The sequence below is a fragment of the Antechinus flavipes genome, chromosome 6, assembly GCF_016432865.1.
Source record: "Antechinus flavipes isolate AdamAnt ecotype Samford, QLD, Australia chromosome 6, AdamAnt_v2, whole genome shotgun sequence".
NCBI lineage: Eukaryota > Metazoa > Chordata > Mammalia > Dasyuromorphia > Dasyuridae > Antechinus > Antechinus flavipes.
In genome coordinates this window covers 252,285,933-252,296,758 of record NC_067403.1, presented here as the reverse complement: position 1 = coordinate 252,296,758, position 10,826 = coordinate 252,285,933, and the positions used below count along the sequence as shown (strand labels likewise).

General features: G+C 38.3%; 1 protein-coding gene across 1 annotated transcript in view; it reads right to left on the bottom strand.

Annotated features, from left to right (window-relative positions):
* Positions 1-8,527: 8,527 nt before the first annotated feature.
* The window catches only part of LOC127540445 (membrane-spanning 4-domains subfamily A member 6C-like), an 8,995-nt gene continuing 6,696 nt past the window's right edge, over positions 8,528-10,826 (bottom strand). Inside the window, exons 5-6 of the mRNA XM_051965140.1 lie at positions 10,536-10,674; positions 8,528-8,879 (exon numbers count right to left, since the gene is read on the bottom strand). Coding sequence (XP_051821100.1) covers positions 10,561-10,674 — 114 coding nt within the window. The 3' untranslated portion in view covers positions 8,528-8,879; positions 10,536-10,560. The remainder of the gene's footprint in view (positions 8,880-10,535; positions 10,675-10,826) is intronic.

Here is a 10,826-nt window from a genome sequence, read left to right as displayed (position 1 = left end):
CTTGGGCGGTTACTGAAAATCCAAAGTCTACTTGCCCTTTTCTCTGCTATTGGCAATCTGCCACTCATATCTTGCCCATATCTCTTTACCCATATATGCCTCAAATCAACATACACACATAAAATAACAAGTTAACATAAAATAAAAGTGGAGGTTCTGGGAAGAAGCAGCCAATCCATGGGAGAGGAGGAGGAAGGGGCAGAAGGTGCTTCCACTATGATCCATCCAGGGTGGAGTGATTTTTTTAGGGAGAAGTTTCTATATCGGGGACGAAAAAGTTCTGGAACAAGGCAAGGAATCCAGCCTTCAGAGGAATGAAGACCAAGAAGAAATGATTCCTGTTCCCAAGGAGTTAATAATTCATCTGTGGGAATGCATACTTGTAGTTGACCTTGGTGTGGGAGATTGGGATGACATCAGGGGTCTGGTCCACTTTGAGACTTTTCTTCAGCCTTTTGGCTTAAATACCTCCCTTCTTCCATACAGAAAAGCTGAGAAAGTGGGTGAGGGATTCCTGCTCCATCCCTTTGTCCTATTATCTTGACCCTGACTTCCCACTTGCAAAATGTAGAATTTTAAATTTTTTATCTAAAATTTTAAAAAAATTATTAATTTTCAACATTTATTTTTGTATTTTATTTCCACTTATTTTCCTCCCTCCTTCCCTCCTCTCCCCCCTCCTCAAGAGAACAATCAATCTGATATAGTTACATAAAATTCCTAGTACTCCAGGTAGTCTGTGATCACATCTCTAGATGCACCTTCTTTGCTGCAGATGACAACCTGTCTTTTCTTGTCCATGTTTTCCAATACATCTTTTGTGGAGGTTATTAACATCACAGCACTGGAGCTAGAAGGGACTTCAGAGACCATTTGGTCTGACTCCCTTCATTTTCAGATAAGAAAGCCAAGACCCCAGGGGATTATGTCTTTCCCAAGCTCACGCACACACAGTAAGATTTGAATCATGGTTCTGTGGTCTCAGGAGCCAGTTCTTTTCCCAGCACACTATAATGCTTTCCTTTAGATCTTTTCTGTATTTCCTGGATACCGATGCTGCTCTCGGGCTGTCCATATGCCCTGTGACTGGCCTAAATTCTTTTCCAACTATCCATTCCCTTGATATCCCTTTATGGCACTTTTTGCACACGATTTACCATTAGCCACATAGTGCTAGCTTTTGGAATCCATCCTATGTCTCTCTGTTGTCACTTACAGTCCCCTGCAACTTCTATTTGTCGTTGTTATGGTTCCCAGCCATCCAGCATTACAATGTTAGAGTGGGATTTTGTGTCAGGGACAAATCAAGTTTGTGAGAAGCAACCCGTCATTTCTTAAACAAAAATCAACTAGTTTCTTTCTTCTTTGACTAAGCTCTGAAGTTCAAATGATCACAAAAGCCCATTGAAAGAGAAAAATAGTGGAGTAGCTGGATGGCACAGTGGATAGAGCACCAGTTGTGAAGTCAGGAGGACCCAAGTTCAAATCTAGTCTCAGACACTTAACACTTCCTAGTCACGTGACCCTGAGCAAGCCACTTAACCCCGATTGCCTCAGCAAAAAAAAAAAAAAAAAAAAAAAAAAAAAAAAAGTCTATTAAGTCACATGGAATCTGGAGTTGAGACCTATTTTCAAATCCTAGTTCTGTTATGATCCATGAGACCAAGGGCAAGTGACTTCTATTTTTTTCTTTATCTTCCTCTTCTCCTAATTCTCCACCCCCATTCATTCTCCTCTTGCTCCCCTTCCCTCTCTACTTTTCTGGTCCCTTTCCCCTTCCTTCCCCTCCCTCCCTACTTCTCTTTTCCCTTCCATTACTCCTCTCCTCTTAGGAAGGTGATTTCATGTACATGAATGTCCATCTGAACCTGAACCTGAGAGGTAATCCAATACATCCATTGTCTTTCTGGAATAATTTTTTTATTATAGCTTTTTATTGACAAAACACATGCATAGGTAATTCTTCAACATTTATGCTTGCAAAAACTTCTGTTCAAACTTTTCTCCTCCTTCTCTCCATCCCCTCCCCTAGATGGCAAGTAGTCCAATACATGTTAAATATGTTAAAATATATGTTAATCCAATATAAATATACATATTTATACAGTTATCTTGCTACACAAGAAAAATAGGATCTAGAAAGAAAAAAAAATCTGAGAAGGAAAACAAAAATGCATGCAAGCAATAACAAAGAGTGAAAATGCTATGTTGTAGTCCAAACTCAGTTGGGAATAATTTTAAAAGATTATTAAGGATCCCAATTCCATTATATAGAAGTCGTCATTGGTAGATTTGCATGCTGATGAGCTAATGATTTCAGCTTTTAATTCTAGGGACTTATGGGGAAGTCCATTTATTGTAGATTTCAGAATTCCCTTAATCAAGCAATAATAATTCTTGAAGTGTTGGGATACGTCCTAGGTGCTGATAATTCATACGCTTTATCATTGCCATTAAACAGAGAAAGCCATCTTTCTTTGGCAGGATTCAAACAGGAGCTTGAATTTCAAGGCTTAGGAGATTACAGCCCCCCAGACAGCAAAAGGGCTGTGTTGCAGATTCAACAATAGCTGGTAAAAACTGGATTTTATCCCTTTTTCTGCAGGGTCGTATACTTTCCATCATGAGTCCTTTTGAACCAATAGTGGTCTTGATCCTTGTTTTCACTTGTCTTGCAGGGTTATGTCACCATAGTCATAGATAGGATTTTCCTGGTTTTCATTTTTCTTGGCACAGGTTCACACAAATGTTCCCATATCTGATTTCCTTAAGCTTTTCATTCAATAGGATACCACAAGTTGATATAATTGATAGACATACTTTCTTCCTCTTTTTTACTACTATGAAAAGTACCACTTTTTGTCACTGATCTCCTTGGGATACTCGTGCCTATTTGCTTCCATGTATTGCTAGTAGCATTAAATTTATTGGGTCTGAGGGTGTGACTATTTTAGGAAATCTCTTTTCATAATTACAAAAGCAAATTTTCACATGTGTATTTCCACAAGAAAATAATTTTGGTGGGTAGGGTTTTGTAACAGGGTTATTGAAAACATTATTTCTATGTCACCAATGTGAGGATATGAGATGATTTCTTAGGTTTAATTTCATTAATAGTAATGTGGAGAATTTATCACACAACTCTTCAGATTCCGCATTTTTTGAAAATTGTGCAGATTCTTTTAACATTGGGGAATTGCATAGGATTGGAGTTTCCTCCCTCTCATTTCTCAACTTCTTTTCCTATTCTAGCTGCATTTAATTTAGGCAAAAATTTTTAAATTTTATTTTATAATCTACAAAACATCTTGTTGGGTAATTCTCCCCCTAATTATAATTGTAAAAGATGGATTCTTCCATTTTCATTTTAAAAATGACCCTTTAAAATTCCAATCACTTTTCCATCTGAAATTTTTAGCAAATATGGTTAACATGTCAATCTAAGTTTATTTATTTTTGCCAAAGTACTTTCCAGTTTTCCAGACAACTTTTATTGAATATTGAGTTTTCCCCCCCATTATTTTGTATCATTGAATTTATTAAACATTGGCTACTGGGCCAGTTATGCTTTGCTTATCTAATCTATTCTATAGATCTTTTGTATTTTTAACCAGTACCAAAGACTTTTGATAAATGCTTTATAATTGGAAAAATGGTAATACTTGAAGTCTCCCTATTATCTTGAATTCTTAATCTTTTGTTCCTCTGAAACAACATGGTATGTGAATACTAACAATAATTCACATACCTATGCTGCTTTATGGTTTACAAGAACTGGGCATAGTGATGTGTAATGTTCTTTTTTTCTAAAATATATGAATTTTCTCTGGGGGGGCAGGTTTCTTGGGGAGGTTTTCTGGAGGCAGCCTTAGTTTCAGTTCAGATCAATAATCACCTCAAACGCAGCCAGGGATTTAAGTACAGTTCTTTATTGTTTCCTCCAAAATAGCCCGGTAAGCTTTCCTTGGTTCCGAGAGCTCTTGTTGCTAGTCCTTTAGCTCTTCCAGCTTCTACCTCTCTCCAGCTGACGCTCCCCTCTCAATCTTTTCAACTGAACTCTCCTGACTGAGCTCAGCTATTTTTATGCTCTCTCAAAGGTTGACTCCTCCTCTGAGAGTGGGATTATGGGAGGTGTGAATTTGGATATCTCATACTGAACCCTGAAATCTCCCAAAGTGTGAACTCACAAGGTGTGAACTCTCAAAGGTGTTAACGTAAGCATTGTTTCTATCAATATTAGTGACTTTTCACTTGTAAGGATTTGCTCTAATATGTGCATTGTATCAATTCCACTGAGTTAACACTAGGATTCTAACAACATGTTCCTGTAATCTCTGCTATTAAGGAAGGATGAGACCAGTGGATTGCTTGAGCTCTCTGAACTGCAGTAGGGTTATAAAGCATCTGTCCTACGCTCTGTACCAATATGGTCAGCACTAGCTCTACCTCTCAGATAGATGAGTCAGGGGAATTCACTCGAATACTTAAGGTTAAGCTGGCACACGTCAGAAAGGAGACAGGTTAAAAGTTCTGTGTAAATTAGCAATGTGAATGAGGCTAGTGAAGGGGGTCTGCACTTCCAGCCTGGGTAAGATAACGAGATCCAATCTCAAATGGAAAATTTTTAGAAACACACACACACACACACACACAAAATATCTATATATATCAATCTATAGATATATAGATATAGATATATATATAGTACATACATATGTATTTCTTTAAATATTTTCAATTACATATAAAATTTTAACATTCACTTTTAAAAATTGAGTTCTAAATTCTTTCCCTCTCTTGTATCCCTTTCCCTACCCTTTAAGGCAAGAGAACATGAAATCTATGCTACAGCTTCCTGTTTTCCTTCTAATTTTGGCTGCATTAGTTCTCTTTGTGCAAAATCTTTTTAATTTCATGTAATCAAAATTATCTGTTTTACTTCCCATAAAATAAAATGTTTGGTCATAGACTCTTTTTCTTTTCCATGGAACTGATAGGTATGTTAAGGTAAATAACATGGCATGTCAATTTTTATTATGCTTTTCAATATTGAATGTTATGTTTTAATTGTGGAAATGGAAGAGTACCCCATCATTTGTCTTGGAAACTCTGTTATCACAGACCAATAGATTGGTATCTGGCAGCCAATGCTATCTGTGGATTGTTGAGGTCTGGATGCCTCAGGGCTACTTATACATTTCCCCTAGAAGCTACATCCCATAAGGTACATTTTCGCCTGCTCTCCTAATTCACTTATATCACCCTTTATGTAAAAAAACATTTTTTCCCTTTTTGACCTTATCTTGGTATACAGTATACCAAACTGCTTTCTGATTTTCTCAGCAGTTTGTTAAATAATGAAGGATTTGCCCCCAAAACTTGGATTTGGGGATTTAACAAACATTATTTTACCATGGTCATTTACTTTGGTCCCTTACTAATAATGTAATTTACTCATTGCAAATGTTCTAATTTAGTCATTTTAATAATCTGTTATGAAGAATCCTGTTCCTTAGCCAGTACCAGATTTTTTTTCTCAATTACTGCTTTGTAAAAATAAATTTTCTTACAATAATCTTGAGAGGTAGAAATTCTAAGAACTATTATTCTAATGATCAATTCTAATTCTATTCTATTTAGAATTTTATATATGTTAATAGAATAATAATATAGAATCTGTATATATTATAGAAAATAATAGAATACAGTAGATATAAATCTATTCTAATTAAGGATTAATAATTCTAATTATTCTAATTTTTAAGATAAGGAAATTGAGGCTCTGAAAGATGAAAAGTGACTTACCCATGGGCACCAATCTAGTCAGGGTCAGAGAGATAGGAACTGAACCAAGAGCCACCTGATTCCATGTCCAGTTCTCTAGCCAAATCAGGTGTGGATATGGGGAGGATGGAATGAAAGCTGCCTTACCTGAAACAACCTAAGGGAGTCACTTAGAACCACAGAGTGCTTACCAATACGGGCTGAGATTCTAATTCTAATCTGATTCTAATTTGGGCAGAGTGAGGTGGCTCAGTGGATAGGGTCCTGGTTTAAAACTGGAATTCAAATCTGTTTTCAGACACTTACTGGCTGTGTAACCCCGGGCACCGTATCTCTCCTCAGTTTCCTCATTTGACAAAAAATGGGGATGATAATAGCAGCACCTGCCTCGCAGGGTTGTTGTGAGGATCAGTGGAGATAATTGTAAAAAGCTTAGCATAATGTCTAGGAAATGATATATTACTGTTATTATCGATCATCCATCTTTTGTCTATTAAGAATTAAAAAAAAAAAGCAAACTGAAAATTCTGGAAATATGGCGGAAGAGGTTGGTAAATTTCAAGCTCTCCAGATTTCCCCCACAAATAGAACAAATTTGTGCCTCAGGCAAACATATCCTGGTAAAGAATCAAGAAGGTTTGGGGCAGAACAGGGATCCTCCTGACAATCTGAGGTGATCTGAAGAAAGAACCTGAGCTGGGGATTAACCTGCCTGAAGTACAGACAAGTCTAGAAACATGCAATGGGGACCCTCGGGCCTGGAATCTCAATAGGAACCCCAGAGATGTTCTCCTCCGGGACTGTTCAGCCTGGGTCTGAATCTGGGAAGACTGAGGGAACACCAAACCCAGTTGGGCTGCAGAGATGTGACACTGGGGTAAGGAGGAACCAGAACACTGGGAGTGCAGAAGCAGGGAAGGGGGGAGGAAGGGGGTGAGGGACACTGCTACTTGTGAGGAGCTCTTGGTTTAGGGTCCCTGGTCAGAGGGAAGAATTAAAGTGAAGCCATACCCTCCCACTATTGAAACTTGGGAACAGGAAAAACCAAGGTTCATCTCCAGAGGTTGACACTGAAATAAAAAAAAGCTTCTATCGAAAGAGTAAGATGAAATGGCTCCCTGCCCAGAGAGAATTTATAGAATTCAAAAAAGAATTTAAAAATCAAATGAGACATATTGAGGAAAAACTTTTAAAACATCCAAGAAAAACAAGAAGATTATGAAAAAAAAGTTTACCAATTAGAAAAGGAGATAAAAGTCTCAAAAATGAAAATAACTCTTTGAAAATTAGAATTGTGTAAGGGGAAGCTATGAGAGACCAAGAAATAACAAAACTGATTATAAAGAATGAAAAATTAGAACAGAATATTAAGATATAAGAAAAAGACAGATCTGGAGAACAGATCAAGAAGAGAAAATATAAGAATAATGGGACTGTTTAAAAGTTGTGACCAAAAAATGGACTTTGATACGATAATGAAAGAAATAATCCAAGAAAATTGTCCTGAAGTAATAGGAGGGGAAAGTAGAAATAGAAAAAACCCACCAATCAGCACCTCTGTGAGATCCTTTGTGGAAAACACATAGAAGCATTATTGTCAAATTTCCAAACCCTCAGATCAAAGAGAAAAATTTGCCATAAACAAGGGGAAAAAACAATTCACGTATGCTAAAGTTACAATTAGAATTGTGCAGGATTTATCAGCAGTTAAAATAAAAGATAGCAGGTCCTGGAATCGTATCCACCAACAATCAAAAAAACTAGGCTTTGGCTAACAGTATCATATCCAGCAAAATTATCTCTAATATTGGACAAGAAAAAAATGTATATTCGATGAACTTGGAGATTTTTCAGGACTTTCTCTCAATGAAACCTGAACTTGATAGAAAATCTAATACATAAAAGCCAATATCAACGATCAATTTCAAGGAACTCAACATGGATAAATTGTTTTTCTTTAACACGGAAAATGTATAACATATGTTTAAGATTGAAAATAATAAGGCAGCTCAAAATAAAGATTAGAACAGAGTTAAGGTAAAAATAGTAATGCCATTCAAATTAGGTGCAGAGGAAGAATAGACAGAGGTATTAAAGGGGAGAAGAGGGCTTGTAGTTCTGAAAACCTACTCACTCAGGAATGGTTTAAATAAGCACCAGTACATATATGCCATGAAGGGTATAGCACCCTCCAAAATCTATAAAGAAATAAGGGGAGAGGGATGGGTGGACCAGGAAGCAAAGGGTGTGGGAAGAAGACAAGAGAGAGATCCATAGGTAGGGGGAAGTTAAGAAATAGGATTGAAAGTTAGGAGCAGAATTAAAGCAAAGGGTCAGCAGGGATAAGAAAGATATGTGTGTGTATGTATCTATATACTATATATAAATATATCCTTTCTTAACTTTAGCCTGCCTGGAAGTCATGGGGGATGAAAGGGGTGGGGGGGAAGAATAAAGTAAAAAAGTTGTACAGCAAAAAACAAAAGAATAATTTACAAGGAAACAAAGATAGACACTCATGATTATAATTTCTTCTACACACACACACATACACACACACACACACATCTATCTATCTATACTTTCTTGATCTGGTAATTCATTGTTAGATATTTTGAATCCTTCCTGATGTTGTGCTGCGCACATGACAATGTCCTTTTGTTTCATTTTGTTTTTCTTTTTTCTTACTCTTTCTTTAAATACATTTGAAAAAAGAAGCAAACTGTCTTCATTTCACTTTTATTTAAGAAACAGGGGGGAAAAATTAGAAAACACTGTGCACGTTTTCAAATGCTTGCCCATTCTCGGCTTTCCAGTCATTCTTTATTGCGGATTCTCAATGGTTTTCTTTGCTTTTAAATGGGGGCTGGGTATTTACAATGAGCTGTGAGTCACCTGCCTGCCCTTGTCAACGAGTCTTGGAGCAAGGTGCTTGCGATTTTGTCTGTGCAGTGGGAAGTGCAGAGTAGCCCTGGATTGGGAGGCCATGCACCCCGTCCCAGAAGGACGCCTTCCTTCTTCCAAGCTGAGTCTTCAGTGACATCTTTATTGTCCTTTCTGGATTTGGATCCAACCTGGACACCTGGGAGCTGGGTCTGGGAAGGCAGGAAAAGTGAACTTCTCATCATCAGTCAACATATCCTCCCCCAAATACCCCCACCATTGTCTCAATGATAGCCCAGTTACATAAGCAGGAGATGGCATAAGCCAATGAAGGGACTTGCTAGACCCAAGTTGGAGGATCTGAGGTTGAGCCCGAAGGTGCTTTAGAAGTCATTTAGCTTAATCCTTTCCTTTTATAGAGGAGGAAACTGAGGCAGAGAGAAATTCAGTGACTTCACGGATAACCCATCTGGTCTCATCTAATTCTCCACTAGTGACAGAGCTGGGCATACAAAGCCAGGCCCAATGACTCTTAGGTTAGAGCCCTTTCCTCTGCACTACCCTGCCCCTCATCTAGCTGTGTTGCCTCTGTCAAGTCCTTTCAGTAGCAGAACGTCAGTTTTTACCTCCCCAAAACATGAGACAAGTTGAATTAAATAACTTCCAGGGTCCCTTCTGACTCTGCCTAAGATCCTTTAAGAACTCTAATCAAAGCATTTTCCCCACATCCATCTAGTAAAGGTGCTAATTATTCCCTCTTTTGAAGAAATTGAGGCTCATGAGAAATGACTGATTTAAAGTCATACAATCAGGAAACCTTGGAATCATAATTAGAACTTAAGTCTCCTGACTCTACTTCCAAGCTTGCTTTTTTGGGCAGAAGAAGCCAGAATAGCCGCTGTACAAGAGAGGACTCAATCCTCTAGCTTATTCTTCCTTTCGCTTTCCAGAATATAAGCATATGAGACTCACTTTCTGTGCTTTTTTAGTGAAGGGTCAGGAGGGGATAGAAAGCCCTTCCCTCTCTTTGCAAGAAATGGCCCCTGCTTGCATGTGTCAGCTATAGTAGTGGCCTGGCTAGGGGAGTGTGATCTGGGATTTCTGGTAAAACTGCTTCTGCTTTGGGTTTCTTTGCCAGTTGTTTTAGCTGTGTCTGACGTTTGGGGACCCCACTTGGGGTTTTCTTGGCAATAATACATTTGATGCTCCTTGCTCAGGAGGCCACCCTCTTTTCCCAAGAAGCCTTTCCTGATTCCTCCCTTTCTCCTAGGGCATCTCCACAAATTCTCTGTGTCCCTGACATAGCCACAATCATACCCCAAATTCCGGTCAAGTTTTTTGTTGTTTTTGTCTGTCTTTGTATTCCTGGGGCCTGGCTGACTAATGCATAGGTAGCATTTAACAAATCTTGTGGTATTAAATTGAATTGACCCTTGTGAAGTAAATCATCATTATTCTTCTTTTATAAATGAGGAAACTCGAAGCTCTTCAGTGACTGCTTGGCCAATTGCATGTTACCTAAGAACCTTCAGTTAGCTTTGGAAAGTTTAGCACCCTAGGAATTTTCTGGGATTCCCTTTTATGGCTCAATGGAAAGGGGACTAAATAGGAAGAAAGTGGTTCTGTGTGAACTTTTTGGCTTCTTGAGTTTCTCCCATTGTGCATCAGAGTAGTGTAACTTCTCATGAGACTTCCAAGCTCTGACATCCCATAGAAGAGGGAAGTCTAAAGGTACGGCTTCATGAGTCTGCCTTTGAAAGAACTTTGGCAGAATACCAATCCCATCTGCTTTCTCCCCTTTTGTTGCTTTACCCTACACAAAGGAGGAGCTTTGACCTTTTCTATCCCCCTGCCTCCCCCAATCTTACTTGCAGAGAGGAAGGAGACATTTGTTCAAAAAGGAGGGCGATACATGGCTTTGTGGTTCCATCTGAGGATGACCCATGAGATGACTGTATACACGACAGTGTAGAAGAACAGATAATTGGAAAGTAATTTAATAGCTCTCTAAAAAAATGAAAAGAACACATTTCTTGTTAGTATCTCATTCGTGATCATCTAGTGATGAGTGCAGCCCACTGGCTAGGCTAACAGAGCTGGAAGGGGTCTTGGCCAAAAAAAGTCTCATTTCACAGACCCAAAGGGGAGTTGAGGGGGGA